We start from the raw sequence: 16,354 nt of genomic DNA, 5'->3' as shown, positions 1-16,354 counted from the left end.
TAATATGCCAGCATATATTGCGCAGTTTTCTTTATTGCTCATAGCCAGTGCATTATGTACTTTTCTTGACGGGGGGAACTGACTCTTTCCAAAAGCAATTTGCCAGCATATGAGCTAATAATTTTCCTGGCCTGTCACAAGCTGCAAAATGTTTGGGTTTAGTACACAAGTATTTCAAAATATGATGCAAGAGTTCTCGTGCCTAATTTCCTTTACTAGATTCAGCTGTTATACACCAATCCTGTTATTTTTTTCATTAGCAATTCTTCTCTTCCAAACAATGCTAGTTTTCCCAGTTCTTCCGACTAGTCAAATACATTGCTGTAGGAAAATAAGAGCAACTTTGTTAGACTCAACTTCGCTGAATGCCCTGAGTTCTAGTAATATAAGAGGAAGAGAAAAATTATACCCTATCTGCTTTCTCTACACCCATGCATCATTTTTTACACCTCTATCATGTCCCCCGCTTTACTTGTCTTCTTTTCAAACTCCAAACTTTCCTCAGCACTGCCTCCCTAGTAGTACCTTGCTTCCATCCTATTTCGTTTTTTTGAAAAACAAAACCACATGCCTGATAACATTTTTTTTAAAAAATGCAATTGCACCTAATGATTTTGGTCATTAAACCACCAGTTGAAGTATTAATAACCTAGCAGGTTAAGGAAGGGGAGAGATTAAATAAACCCACCAGATATAATAACTATTTCCTGAATGGACAACGTATTGCATATAGAAACATATAAGCAAAGACTTGCATGCAGGGAAGGCAATTCATAGAATTGTCTCCACAAGTCTCCAAAGGTTGCAAACCCTTACACTGCATAGCAGATATTAAATATATTAATATAGATTTCACTTTACATCAAATAAGAACAAGCAGAAGAAAAGGGGTAATATATTAGTTCAAGCTTACTCACTAACTCCCGCCTCTAATGTGCAGGTTTCTGAAGTATCAGTCAATGAAGTTCTTCTCTGTATTCCCTTGTGCAATAGCCTCAATTTGATTAATTGATCAGAGAGCTGAACCATTTCCTCTTCACATCTACCAATTGCTACTTTAATTCCAGAGAGATAGCTGTGCTAGTCTGCAGCAATTTAGGCCCGATTCAAATGATGCTCTTACCCGATGGCTCCCCCACAGCAAGAGAAAATGAATAATAGAATAACAGAATTGTAGAGTCGGAAGAGACCCAAAGATCCAGCCCCCTCCAATGCAGGAATCACAGCTGAATAATGGCTGACAGATGGCAATCAAACCCGTGGCCTTCTGAGGGAGTATGTTCCACCGTCGAGCAGCTCCTACCATCAGAAAGTTCTGTACAGTGGTACCTTGGTTCTCAAACTTAATCCGTTCCAGAAGTCCATTCCAAAACCAAAGCATTCCAAAACCAAGGCACGCTTTCCCATAGGAAGTAATGCAAAATGGACTAATCTGTTCCAGACTTTTAAAAACAACCCCTAAAAGAGCAATTTAACATGAATTTTACTATATAACAATACCATTGGTCCATAAAATGAAAGCAATAAACAATGTATTGCAGTCACACAATCAATCAATCAATCAATCAGTAGCTGAACTGGGTTCCGCACAGTCACAAAAACAAAAGAGCCACAAATACGCAAAATAAATGGAAAAAATAGACAGACCTCAGTGTAACACCCAAAACGTGTGGCACTCAAATTGGAAGTGTAACACTCAAAACGGAGCACGTTCGGCTTCCAAAAAACGTTCGCAAACCGGAACACTTACTTCTGGGTTTGCAGTGTTTGGGTTCCAACTTGTTTGAGTACCAAGGCATTTGAGAACCAAGGTACCACTGTAGTTGGAACCCCCTTTCTTATAATTTGAATCCATTGCTTCAGGTCCTACCTCTGGAGCAGCAGAAAACAAACTTGCTCCATTTTCCATGCGACAACCCTTTAGACATTTGAAGATGGCTACGATATCACCTTTCAGTCTTCTCTTCTCCATGCTAAACATACCCACCTCCCTTCTCCACATGCCTAGGACTTATGTACCCTCCCTCTGCTTCCCAACTACCCAACATGCTGCTCCACCACGATACTACAGGCTTAATGTATCAATAGGACACACAAAATCCACCATGCGCAGGCCCAGCATGATTCCCAGATATCAATCTGCTGTTCAGGCCCACGTACATTGGGTTTTCACACAATGCTCTACACAAAAGTGGGACAGGACCACTGAGGCAAAAAAGATCATTTTGTGGGAGTGAGCAACAATAATATCATTGCATTTTGGCCAAAAGCAAGGCCCTGTGGCACCTTAAAGGTAAAGGTAAAGGGATCCCTGACCATTAGGTCCAGTCTGGGGTTGTGGCGCTCATCTCGCTTTATTGGCCGAGGGAGCCAGCGTACAGCTTCCGGGTCATGTGGCCAGCATGACTAAGCCAGAGCAGCGCACGGAAACACTATTTACCTTCCCGCCGGAGCGGTACCTATTTATCTACTTGCACTTTGATGTGCTTTCGAACTGCTAGGTTGGCAGGAGCAGGGACCGAGTAATGGGAGTTCACCCCGTCACGGGGATTCGAACCGTCGACCTTCTGATCGGCAAGTCCTTGGCTCTGTGGTTTAACTCACAGCACCTTAAAGGCTAACAAACGTGTATTTAGCTCGTGGGCATCCCACAGGCCACTGTAAGGACAGGATATTGGACTAGATCAGACTCTAGACTGGTCTAGCAGGGTTCTCCTTAGGTTCTAGGTCAGTCTAAGGGTACAGTCTAAACTCTAAAGGAACATGAAGCAATGGCCACATTAAAGCCTGCGTTTTGCCAGCACCTTGTTGAGTGACTACCTGGGAACCCCATGTCGTATTTGGTTCCATGGCAAAAGGGAGACACCATATAAATGTAAGCAATTACAATGGAATCCTGGACTTGAAAGCATAAGCCTGCTGACTTTAGCTATGGAGTACGGCTTCTTATATTTTTGGCATAAGCTGATGAGTGAGAATCTCAACCAAACATGGCAGCCAATTTGATATGCTGTACAAAACATGAGTGTGCCTCGATTCTTGGTAGAGACCATGCATGCCAACCGCACAAACTCAATTCAAAGCCCATTAATACAAAGGCAGCAACAGTATGACAAGGAAGAATTCTGTGAGAGTGTGAAATACGTAGGCAGGGGCAATCTGGTAAGCATCATCCACGTGGGGCTGCGTCCAACAGTGTCACTCAGCAGACAGTGCAGCTTCTGTGAACATATAGGGAGGGAAACCTTCTCAACTATGTGGTGATAAGAGTTTATTGGTTTATTTGTTTCCGTCTTTACTTTTATTATCATTTCCCTTTGTAATTGCAGCCTGTATAGTGGTAGCACAATATTTGAGATTAGTAACAGCAAATTTGATACGGGAGTGGTATTCTCATATTTGGTTGGTGGCCCTTATGTAAAAACTTGTCAATTGAGGGGAAGGAAGAGTCCACGGACGGAAAAAAGTCTTATGTGAAATGGTTCTGTTTTATTTTTATTTATTTATTTACATTTTTTTTTATTAAAGATTTTCTTGATTTACAGAAATATGTGTAATGTCTCTCGTATTTTTTCCATGTAACATTTTTACAAATCAGTTTCATTTGTTGAGACATTCGGAAGAAAAGGAATGGTTTTGTTTTATTAAATATTTTTTCGGACAAAGAGGGTGATTGGCTTCCTCCATCAACTCGTACTGCTTTATTATTACAGGCTGGCTGAGTTAATTATTTTCCCTTCTTGTTATGCTCGGCTAGTTAATTACATAAAAGACAGCTCCTTTTATTGCTTCACTGAGTGTTTATTTGTTCATGTGTTTACGTATTGTATATTTGCGGGAGATTTTCTGCTGTCTGCTTGTTTTGGTCTTACGTTTGCTACAACCAAGTATATATGTGTATATGCTCCGGGTTTTTGTTGTCTGTATTTCCTTGAAAGCCTTAACAAACTGTTCCTAAAAAACAAAACAAAAAAGGTACTTTGTGGCGAGGGGCACAAAAAATGGATAGCTTTGAGAAAAGAAGAAGACGAAAACATACATGGGAACACAGTAGCTACTGGTCATAATGATTAAGCAAAACCTCCTGGCTCAAAAGCAGTGTACAGTGGTACCTCGGGTTACATATGCTTCAGGTTACATACGCTTCAGGTTACACACTCTGCTAACCCAGAAATAGTGCTTCAGCTTAAGAACTTTGCTTCAGGATAAGAACAGAAATCGGGCTCCGACGGCGTGGTGGCGGCAGCAGGAGGCCCCATTAGCTAAAGTGGTGCTTCAGGTTAAGAACAGTTTCAGATTAAGAACGGACCTTCGGAACGAATTAAGTACTTAACCCGAGGTACCACTGTACCTCTTAAATACTGGGAGCTGGAGAGGTTATTGCTTTCATATCCTGGCTGTGGGCTTCCCAGATGCACCTGAGCCGGTCAGCGTGAGGAACAGAAGGCTGGTGCAAATTGACATTCATGTGGCCATTTACAGCAGAGATCTGCTGTAAGGACATTGAAAGAAGGGAAATGACTACATGGAGAATGCTGAAATGCATATGCACAGATCATCCAATTAGAGATGCAGCATACAGAATGCACACATCTGGTATTTAAGCCACTACACCAGGAAGCAAATCTTACTCGTTGAGTAACCGAAGGAAACAAGCCTTGATCAAATAAGATTAAGCAACACAAAGCCACAAATCTCATGACAGTAGCTGAAGATTGTCAGTCACTGAATTAAAAAAAAAATGTTAATGCTTTATGTCCTTTTAATTGGCACAAATAGCTGTCTTGATTTCAAGAAAACAAACAAACTAAAGCATGGAAAGTCTCTGCTGCTCCAGCAACTGGCATCCTTTGTTGCTCGACTGCAAGGCACTCCATAGGCAAAGCATCAATATGGTTGAGGTGGTGCACTAGCTAAAAAGGTCCCTCCCAGCTCCACTCACAGGCAAAACAGTTCCATCTCAGGCTACAGCTGGTCCGGCTATTCTGGCGTGCATCAGAGCAGCTCAGGCACCTTGCTTCCCTCCCTTGCAATGCTTCATTCAGCCCTGATTCTGGAAACCTTAAAGCAAAGCAGCCCTGACTTCACCACAAAGGAGAAATCTAAACCCAACTAAAATGCAGTGTTACATATCCAGAGCTGTGCTCACGAGTTTTCAAGCGCCAAAGCAAAGTAATAATTCTGCTACCTGTGATGTAAACTTAAAATTCTGCAGATTTATTATAATGTATTCTACACTTCCAATTATTTTGTGCAATTCTGCCTAGCTATTTCTTTGCAAAGGTCAAGGAAATATGCAGAATTGTAACAAGTTCTTGCTGCTATTGTTTTTTAAGGAAGTTAAAAATTTAGGTCTTTGATCTGCACAAAGAATAACTTTCTAAAGTCATCATAGCTAGTATCACTCTGTGCTGCTACTCAAGTGCAACAGCCAGCCCATTCAGTAAAGGGTTAAGCAGTTCTGAAGGCACCTGACCTAAGAAAGGCAAAATTATTTTCTCCCCGTATCAGACACTGTCCTAGCTCAGTTTGTTACCATGAAAGTAGTATGTACAGGGAGATCAAGATGTGAATCCTGCCTCAACTGCGAGCATTCATTGGGTGACCAATGAGCGTAATCTTCCCCACAGGGCTACAGTAAAGGTAAAATGGGCTGTAGGCAGTGTTCAAAATTACCCAGGCGCATCGTCCACTTGCGACTTGACATCTCCGCCATCTGGCGGTGCGTGCCTGGCAATCATTGGATCTTGACTGTTTTCACACACTAATATCACATCCTGCAGAATTCTATCAGCTATATTGTATCTGTGGAATGAATTTTAGGGATCAAAACGCTTTTTCTGCGCAGCCTGAGCAGGAGGAGTAAACAATGTTATAGTTAATTGTAGCTTGTCTCCACTTACACCACTGCCCTGCTCATATTCTCTAATATATTGTGAAGGATATTCTTACGCTATGAATGGTCTGTGTCACCATTAAGAAAAGCAGGTCAGAATAAGCAGATATATATGCAGACTGTCCCTGGATCAAGTGACTTTTCTTTTGAAGTTCTCAAAGCTCTTGAAGTTCTCAAAGTCGTCCTCTGAACTAGCCAGATGTTAGACTGATCATCAATCACAGTCAGCGCACCATTTGAAAAATAAGACTTTAGAGCTGCCTTGTCCAAAATGGCAACTAGACATTCCATTTTGGCAACTGCAACCTTGCTTTAAGTGCCTAACTTATATATTTGAGTTTCTAACACTAGTTGAACGAAGTCATGTATGTTTCCATCTTGACAACAGTAATAACAATAATCTTTTGAGCCCAATATTACATTCTGCACTCACCGACTCGTGTGCCCAAATGCATTCACTAAACCATAATAATAATAATAATAAATTTTTATTTATATCCCGCCCTCCCCAGCCGAAGCCGGGCTCAGAGCGGCTAACAACAGTAAAAATAAGAGAGTTTACATAAAATCACAATCAATGAATTGAAATATATTCTAAAATCAATTCATTCTAAAATCAATTCAGAGTCAAATTAATGGCAACCATTGGACTAGAGTTCTATGAGGATTACAGAAGGAGGGGGTCAGACTGTGCCCTGGCCAAAGGCCTGGTGGAACAGCTCCGTCTCGCAGGCCCTGCGGAAAGATGTCAAGTCCCGCAGGGCCCTGGTCTCTTGGGACAGAGCGTTCCACCAGATTGGGGCCACGGCTGAAAAGGCCCTGGCCCTGGTTGAGGCCAGCCTAACCTCCCTGTGGCCCAGGACCTCCAAGATGTTTTTGTTTGAAGACCCTAATGTCCTCCATGGGACATACCAGGAGAGGCGGTCCTGTAGGTACGAGGGTCCTAGGCCGTATAGGGCTTTAAAGGTTAAAAGGTAAAGGTAAAAGGACCCCTGACCGTTAGGTCCAGTTGTGGCTGGCAAACTAAGGCCCGGGGGCCGGATCCGGCCCAATCGCTTTCTAAATCCAGCCCGCGGACAGTCCGGGAATCAGTGTGTTTTTACATGAGTAGAAAGTGCCCTTTTATTTAAAATGCATCTCTGGGTTATTTGTGGGGCATAGGAATTCGTTCCTTTCCCCCCAAAAAATATAGTCCGGCCCCCCACAAGGTCTGAGGGACAGTGGACCGGCCCCCTGCTGAAAAGGTTTGCTGACCCCCTGCACTAAACCATACAGGGAAAGGAATAGACGCAACCCAGGCTATATAATCTTTGCCTCCACCAACAGCTGCTGTCTTCACATGCAGAGGATCTCCGATCTAAGTCCACAGAGACGCTGCAGCTGTTAGTCACTCCAGGCTAATCCCAGATCATGACACAGATATAATGCATACCTTGTAAATGGAATGAATCAGACCCGTGCTGAGTAATAGATTTTTTCCTCTTTTGGGCCCTAGATAAAGCAAGGACATTTCACAAGGGGATTTCCTCTCTCTCTCTCTTTAAAGCATTCAGCAAACAGCGGTGGCAGGATGGCACAATGCCCACTAGAGTAACTCAAGAGTTTTTCGTGGGTGGTTTTCAGGCAAAGAATCAGCATGAGGAAGTGTTTTTTTAACCCCCAAAAAAGGAGAGGAGGTGTTTTGTATCAATGTGATTCGGAGCAGCAACATTAGCAGTTTGCCAACTTAAAGGTAGCCGATTCGCCATTCGCATACTGGTGCAAGGTTTAAGGCCTTGCACCAAGAACTCCAATATGACGACTCAAAGAGCTCCCCCCCCCCCAAAAAAAAAAACTATTGGCGGTGAGATATACTGTACAAGCTACAGGACATGGATTGGAAGGGGGCGGGAAGTGGTGAGTGGGTAGAGTGAAAGTGGTTTTCTCTCTCCCCCCCCCCCCCATAACTGAGCATAACAAAAAGACAGTGGAGGGGAAAAGAAACACAACACCCAGGATTGCGGGTTTCCTAGAAAATTCTGAACGGCAAAACTGGTAATTTCTAGAACTGTGGTGCTCAAGCCATTTTCTCTGAGCTTCAGAACAAAAGATTGCTTGTGCCTCACTGAGTTTTTTATTGATAAGAAATACATTGGAAAACTAAAAAAAATCTGAGTTTCTAACACTGTCTCCTGCCGCACCCTTTGAGAACCACTTGCCTAGGTGTTATCCAATTCAGCCAGGTTATTTCACTTGTCAAAGCAAAACCATTTGGAACTGCCAAGCTTGCGTAATATTTCCAATTAGCATCCATTCATTGTTACTAACAAATTTACAAAATGGAAATAATTTTGCCATGGAAGAAGACCTGGGGATTTTTCTGCCCTATCTCACCCACAAGATCCATGACCTCTCACCTTTCCTCCTATGAATTACACGAGTTCTTTGCAGAGCTTTTAGTCACAGCCTGCAACGGTTGAGTATTTCAGTGCTTTCAGGAATTCGAGGGTCAAGAAGGGAGGGGGGAGAAGGTAAGAAGGACGAAAATAAGAACAAGCCCATTCTTCTCACCCAATTGTCAACATGCGTTTTAACACGCAGTCCAAAATGCTGAAGCAATCTTTGAAGACCAGCAGCCAGTTGCAAAGGAGATAGTCTACAGGAGAAATAAATTGATATGATTCTTCCCCTACTAATTATTTCATTACCCTGCATTACATAAAAAAGAGCAAACACACACCAAAATAATCAGTCCCGATTCAGACTCCTTATCCCCATTATGTAACCAACATGACAAATGTTTAAATGGAGAAATGTTTCTTCATCTCTGTGATTCCAACCTATTATGCACTTTGCTATAGCTGAAGGACGCCATTGCTGGATTCTGTATGGGGACAGAGCTTGTCCATATAGGCCTGAAAATTTGCTTAGCTACTTATTTGTCTGACCCATTTATGAGGACCTAAGAGCAGCCTACAGGGACGCGGGTGGCGCTGTGGGTTAAAGCCTCAGCGCCTAGGACTTGCCGATCGTCAGGTCGGCAGTTCGAATCCCCACGGCGGGGTGCGCTCCCGTCATTCGGTCCCAGCGCCTGCCAACCTAGCAGTTCGAAAGCACCTTCGGGTGCAAGTAGATAAATAGGGACCGCTTACTAGCGGGAAGGTAAACGGCGTTCCGTGTGCTGCGCTGGCTCGCCAAATGCAGCTTGTCACGCTGGCCACGTGACCCGGAAGTGTCTGCAGACAGCGCTGGCTCCCGGCCTCTAGAGTGAGATGAGCGCACAACCCCAGAGTCTGTCAAGACTGGCCCGTACAGGCAGGGGTACCTTTACCTTTACCTTTAAGAGCAGCCTTGTCCAAAGATTTAAATCTATCAGCTGAAAGACCTATGGGGCACTTGATTAACTTTTCTTAGGGGGGACACTTCTGAAAAGGCGACTTGCTTTGCCTTTAGAGCAGCATTTTTAAGGAGGGAAGATTGTGGGGACGACAAATCAAATTCTTCAGTGGAACAATTTTCTATTTGACAGAATGCCCAGTTTTAATCACAGTTTTAACTGGGTGATAGTACATTTTGCTTTGTTTCGTGCATCTTGTTTTGTAATGACTTCAGCGACACAAATAAAATTAAAGGAAACTAAAGCTATGGTTTTCCCAGTAGTGATGTATGGAAGTGAGAGCTGGACCATAAAGAAGGCTGATCGCCGAAGAATGGATGCTTTTGAATTATGGTGCTGGAGACTCTTGAGAGTCCCATGGACTGCAAGAAGATCAAACCTCTCCATCCTGAAGGAAATCAGCCCTGAGTGCTCACTGGAAGGACAGATCCTGAAGCTGAGGCTCCAATACTCTGGCCACCTCATGAGAAGAGAAGACTCTGGAAAAGACCCTGATGTTGGGAAAGATGGAGGGCACGAGGAGAAGGGGACGACGGAGGACGAGATGGTTGGACAGTGTTCTTGAAGCTACCAGCATGAGTTTGACCAAACTGCGGGAGGCAGTGGAAGACAGGAGTGCCTGGCGTGCTCTGGTCCATGGGGTCACGAAGAGTTGGTCACAACTAAACAACAACAACAACAACAACAAAAGAAATAGGACCCAACTTAGCAACAACCACATACGACCAAACTACACATTACATGGGACATGCAAACTACCACCAGCCAAGGAATCTCCAGTAGTATTTAGCAGAAGCAGCCAAGCCATCCAATCTCAATCAGGGTTTCTCTGCCTCCCGCTCCACTGCATTTGACCCCCCTTGCAGGCAGCAGAGAAGCAGAGCATTGGCATCACACTGTACGCCTTTCCTAACCAATGATGGCATCATAAAGCTCAGCATCTTTGCATCAGACACTGGCTCCAGGGGACTTGCTCCCTTTTCATACTGTAAAGTTGTCTGTGCAAGCCTGCAACATTCATGCCAGAGACCAACTATGCTTAAACAGAAGCAGACCTCTTTAGCAGGTTTCTGCTCCTACTTCCCTATTACAGTATGGACAGCATTTGATCAAAAGCAATTTCCAGAAGAGCAGTATCTTGTCTTGTCTGGCTCCGAGTTTTCTCAACCTAACTCACAGACATGGTGCAGCTGTCCAACGTGGATCTGGGAACGAAGGCGTTTGAAAGCTGCTGGAAAAGGAACATTTAAGTGCTGTTTTCCCTTCTTCTAAAATTTGAACCTATGCGTTCTTTTTCCTCTTCCTCCCCAAACCCCACCGCGCCTCTTAAATGAGTCATGTTACTTGTGATTGCTGTAGAAGCCAGACAAAGGGCACCAGCCCTATTCACCTGCTGCTGCTGCCTCCACTAAAAATAAACAGCATGGATTGGACAGCAGGCACACACATGCAAACTCCAGACCATCACCTGAGGAACAGGACAGACAGATAGCAGAGCAACGGTCTCAGTGGTGGAGTTTGACCTTTAAGTGACTCATTTGCTTATGAGAGCATGCCAGGGCTGACACCCCAACGCTCAGCCACGATGCGCATGGGAGCTTTTTCTGAATGATGAAAACGGGACAGTTAACTTGTCAAACTACTAGCCCAACTGAATGTGACACAATTCCTTATCTCTAAGGTACTATACACATGACCATGACAGCCAGGAGAGAGTTTGCAGTCACTCACTATTTTGCAGGGGAAAGAGACAAAGGGGGTGCCATGGGACAGCCTACTGAGGAACCAACCAACAATATTGGTTCAGAATTCAGAAGCCTTCAAAGGAGAGGCCGTGTCACCAGTATTTTCCAAGAGGCAATTCTTCCACAGCTATGATGCATAACAGCAGCTACCACAGTCCAACGAACCAATAGGTGGGCTTGGAATGCCCCATCTGTCCTCAAGATACCTCCAAGAAATGTAAAGAGCTCCAACACTATCATGGATGAAGACTCTCGCAACGAGGGTGGTTCCATCCCTGGCCTTTCCTGGAAAGCCATCTTCTAGGACAAGGGTAGTCAACAGAATAGTCCCCAGATGTTGAAAGACTCCAACTCCCATCAACCTCAGCCAGCAATGGCCAGGAATTATAAGAGTTGCAGTCCAACAATATCTGGTAGCCAACTATGTTGGATACCCATGCTCACGAGCCTAATGCGCTTGCTACACACTGCTCTCGTGGGCCTTCCATTGTCTTCACTTCCCATCTCCCCTGCCTTCACATTCTACTGGATTTTTGCATGCACCATCTTGCAGCACCATTCATCACCATCACCCTGTCTATTCCCTTCTGGCCCTGTAATCAGCTACCATCCCCATACTTCACCCTGCTGCATCTTTCCCAGAGATCTCCCAGCATCACCAAAGTGCCTGTTGATTCTCTTGGACCTCTCAGTGGCTTTTGATACCATCAATCACAGTATCTGTCTGGTTACCTGTTGCCTAGTTTGGGGCCCAGAGGCCCTACATGGCAATGATGGTGCTCTCACTTGGACGATTGATTCAAGGAATTATTACTCTGGGGGATTATTGCCCTGACCTATCTCAGTTATGCCATGGGGTTCAACAGGGCTCCATTTTATCCCCCGGGCTGTCTAACACCTACATGAAACCACTGGGAGAGGTCACCGAGGGGTGGGGGCTGGTGTGTCACCAATGTGCGGGTGACACCCAGCTCTATATCTCCTTTTCATCTCATCCAGGTACAGTAACTCAGTGGGTGTTCTGAACCACAGCTTTGGCATGGAAATGGAATGAATGACAGCCAGTGAATGGAGCCTCAATCCTGGGCAAGGCAGAGGAGCTGTTAGTGCAGCCTTTGCCAAGTTGATCTCAAGAAGCGGAACTAGTGGGTGGTTCATCTGCTCATTTAATGGTTAGCATTCTGCTCTATCTATCCAAAGGAGGAGGTTTGACAACTGGGGGTGCTATTTGATTCAGCACAGTCACTTTCATCAGCTTTGGCAGACAGGCCAACAGCAACTTTAGTTGGGCAGAGATAGCCTTACAACGGTTAATGAAGTTCTGGTAACCTCCTAGTGGGGTTATTACAGCAACACAGTGATATGCATGGGGCTGCCTTTGAAAATGGGTCTGGAAACTTCAACAGGCCTAGAGTGTAGGGCACCAGGGTTATCGTAACTGGGGCTGGCAGGTATGATCACATCACACCAGGCTCCATGACCTGCACTGGCTTCTAGTCAGGGATATGGGACGGAAAAATCTCACAGGGGGAATTCCATCTTATATGTTCGATTGTAACAAAGAAGAGATGTCAACTGCAAATAAAAAAATTAGGCAAGCAGGGCAGTTTCAGAAAAGTTCGGCTTTTTAAAGCAACGCGAGTGGAACGAACACGCTGAATCAGAGCACTCTTGTGGGCATTGTAACATTTTCCAATGCAAACTGAAAACGTTGATAAAAATTCACAGGAGAATTTTGCAATTCACAGTTTTCTGGAAAACCCGCACCCCTGATTTCCAAGCCCAATTCAAAGCCCTCAATAGCTTGTGACTAGCTTGGATCGCTTCCAGTCAGGTATCCCTCTCTGGCCCTTAAGAATAGATCATCAGCAGAGCTGCTTCTCCAGGTTTCCGTCCTAATGAGTCAAGGTGAGAGGTCACCAGGAGGAGGGCCTTTTGCAGTGTTGGCACCCCAGTTGCATATTATTTTTCTTAGAGAGGCTCATCCGATACTTCTGTTATGGTCTTTCCAGTGCCAACTAAACACCTGTTTTTTTGTTTTTTTAAAAAATCCCATAACTTTTAATTATATAGTTTTGAGGAGGGGACATTTCAGATCATTGGCACTAATCCTTCAGGATGCTTTTATATATTTTTTAGATTGCTTTGTGTCCAATCACTTTTTTAGACTGACTTTGCTGGTTTTGATAAAACCAGAGGGCTTGGTTGATGAGCAGTACAGAGGTGTCACAAATACATAGCAAACTTCCTTGGAGTTGGGACTAGGGCTTCCTTTAGTTTTGGGCACCAACTCTATGGACCCACCATCCATTCCAAGGTCACAAACACTGATGTCCTCCCAATGAACTCGCACCCCAAGGCGGGGGAGAAGAGTCACCACACAAGAGTAGGTGTCAGGATGAAGGGTGACAAACACCGTTTCAGCGATAGATTATAAATTTGCAAGGCTGCACCAACACTAAAATGCTTACTTTGCAAGCCCACAATGAATTCCACAATGCAACAGACCCTCAAATCTCCCAGCAGCTAACACCTCCTCAAGAGTTTTGACCTCTTCCTGGGCTTTACAGATGCACCTCCCAGCGCTGAAATGCGAGAGCGTTTGTTACAGCAAACTAAAGAGGCAAAGAGGAAATATAAGAACTGAAAATTCTATTGTGCGCCCTGTATCTCCACAGCTCTAGCAAGAGAAAGTTTGACGGAGAGCAAGGATCCAGTTACAAAAACCTTAAATGATAGCAGAGCCACACCCCCAGAGCTTTCAAACCACAGGTATTCAAACCACCTCATCCCTCGAGCATCATTAACAGGGAGAGTAGCTGCAGGCCTGCAGATACCTACAACCCAGTACAAAGTCGCAACACACCATTCCCTTCGGAGAAGACAGAGATCCCAGGAAAGCCTACAGCGCTAACGCCAACAGATATAATCTATATAGCTTTGCACAGGAATACACACATGCAGGAGTAGGTGTGCTGAACTGGTAGCATGTAACTATAGCTGTGTGCCTGCAAGATAAGATCCAGGTCTTTTAATTGTGTACAAAATGGGGTGCATACAATTGTATTATGCATGAGAACACTCGACTCAAGTGCTCCTTCACCTCCAAATCAGGCACAGATTTATTACGTTCATATCCCATCTTTCCACCAAAGAACCCAAGGAGTCATATATGGTTCTGCTCTCCCCCTTTTATATTCACAACAACCCCGTGAGGTGGGTTAGGCTAAGAGATGGTAACTGGCCCAGGGTTAGCCAGTGAGCTTCAAGGCTGAGTAGGGATTTAAGCCCTGATCTCTCAGGTCCACGGTAATCACTTCAGCACACTCCAAATTCCACAAAATCTCATACATCTACCACAGCCAAGCAGCTCAGGGCACACATGTTCACGCATGCACAAACACCTTAGCCCCAACTTCGCATGAGAAAGCATGACTCTCCCACCTAGCTAAGAAGCAGCAAGCTCTACAGTATTTTGAAAAGCAAGAATGCCAATACAAAACCTTTCCCCAGACGCAACTGACGTACACCATGAACTCCCGGGAGACACACATGGTCCTCCAGATGAATGAAAAAAAGGCATCCAGAAAACTATTATTTCCGGAACTGGGTCACCCGCCAGCACCAAAGCACACGTGCGGCAGGCACAACACATGCAAGGCCCCCAGCACCACCCAGCACCACCCACCCAGCTCCAAGAAAGAGGCTTGCCTGTCACCGCTAAGAGCTGCCGGACACACATCCTCACATATATACACAACCTGCACACGCCCGTAAGAACACAATGCCCACTCTGTCCTTTTCGTTGCATGAACATGACACATGCAACTCCCTACATTAATTTGGTTCTTTCTGGGCTGCGATCCAGAGCACTATTCACAACCCCTTTGACCTCAGCAAGACTTGCAGCCAGAAAAGGACATTTAAGATAGGGGGTCATGGTATGCCATACATATATTTAAACACACACACACGTGTGTGTGTGTGCGTGTGTGTGTGTGTGTACATATACAGACAGATAGACAGACACATCACAGATATAATTTCCACTCCGCAAGCACGACATATAAGGTGGCCACAATGCTTGGCTCAGAAATGTTTCCTCCCCAGGGGCAGAGGACTCCGTTTCACAAGGGAAACCACCCTGTCGACACAAAACAGTCACTGTAAACCCATCTGGGCCCTTTGGCCCCAGATTTCAGGGAAAAGAGCGGGGCAGAGAAAGTGTCAGATCAGATGCCCTGACACAGACCTGGAGAGGCCAGCCCTTCCCAGACCTACGCACTCCCAAGTGCACACGCGAAAATGCCAGGCAGAGGCACACCCCCTTGCGCTCCTCTCCTCCAGCTGAAAGGCAGGATTATATGCTGCACACGGGAGTCCCAACACACAGAGAGCGAGAGGGAGGAGAGCAACTCCTAGGCTCACGCACACACACGGTGCAAAAGTGCAGCCCCCCTAGGAAATGCAAGATCCACCCTCCTCTTCCTCGCATTTTGGCCACGCCAGGCCTAGCTGGGGAGATCTGGGGAGGGAGCAGCACCCCCCCCCCGGCCTCCTCGTCCTTCCCACCCCCCAAGTGCCCGGCCCCACTCACCAATCACCTCCTGCAGCTCGTAATCATCCTTGTTGATGGACCAGGGCAGGGAGCTGGAGTCTTCAGCAGCCATGGCACCAGCAGCTGCTTCCCCCAGCACAGGCAAAAAGGGAAAAAGGGAAGGCTGGCAGGCCTGGCCCCCAAAAGGCAGGGGAGTGGGGAGAGAAGGGGGGAGGGAGAAGAAGGAGACCGGAGCCTGCCTTGAGTTTTCCCACGCACAGCAGCCTGCCTCCTGCTCCCGCTTCCCTCCTCCTAACAGGGGCCAAACTTAGCCTGCTCTTCCCACCTGCCCATGCCCAGAAGCGCGCGGTGACGTCACCCCGCACGGCGCGCGTCTCCCGCACGAGGTGGGGAGGACGCCGACGCCATCTTGAGCGTGGCGCCCGCTTGAGTTGTCGCTTACAGTATATTATGAAACAAGGGCATGATTTCGGGTTGTGCGGAGGTTTTTTTTCTAATATATATAAATATATGTGTATACTCCACGAACGGGCCCAGCCGACTCCCGTTCTCCCGCCCGGCGCTGGGTTGTACCACGAGTGCGGAAAGGAGGCTGAGGCGATGGGCGCCGCACCCAAGATGGCGGAAGGCGCATTCTTCGTCTTCGCTCGTCTCGAACGAGCCGGGAAGGAACCCCGCCCCTGTGGGGCTGGGCGGCGCTGATTGGTGAGTGGGCGAGGTGGGGATGGATACCCTGCCGGACATTGGCTTGCTTGGGTGTCCGTCACGCTTCGTTCCCG

The 16,354-nt window shown here is 45.8% G+C and overlaps 1 protein-coding gene across 1 annotated transcript in view; it reads right to left on the bottom strand.

The window, feature by feature from the left end:
• OXSR1 (oxidative stress responsive kinase 1) overlaps positions 1–15,935 on the bottom strand; it is an 85,026-nt gene extending 69,091 nt beyond the window's left edge. Inside the window, exon 1 of the mRNA XM_028751560.2 lies at positions 15,615–15,935. Coding sequence (XP_028607393.1) covers positions 15,615–15,687 — 73 coding nt within the window. The 5' untranslated portion in view covers positions 15,688–15,935. The remainder of the gene's footprint in view (positions 1–15,614) is intronic.
• Between the last annotated feature and the right edge of the window lie 419 nt (positions 15,936–16,354).

Source organism: Podarcis muralis, chromosome 12, assembly GCF_964188315.1.
Source record: "Podarcis muralis chromosome 12, rPodMur119.hap1.1, whole genome shotgun sequence".
Lineage (NCBI taxonomy): Eukaryota > Metazoa > Chordata > Lepidosauria > Squamata > Lacertidae > Podarcis > Podarcis muralis.
Note: the sequence above shows the minus strand (reverse complement) of the source record. Positions and strands in the feature narration are given on the sequence as shown.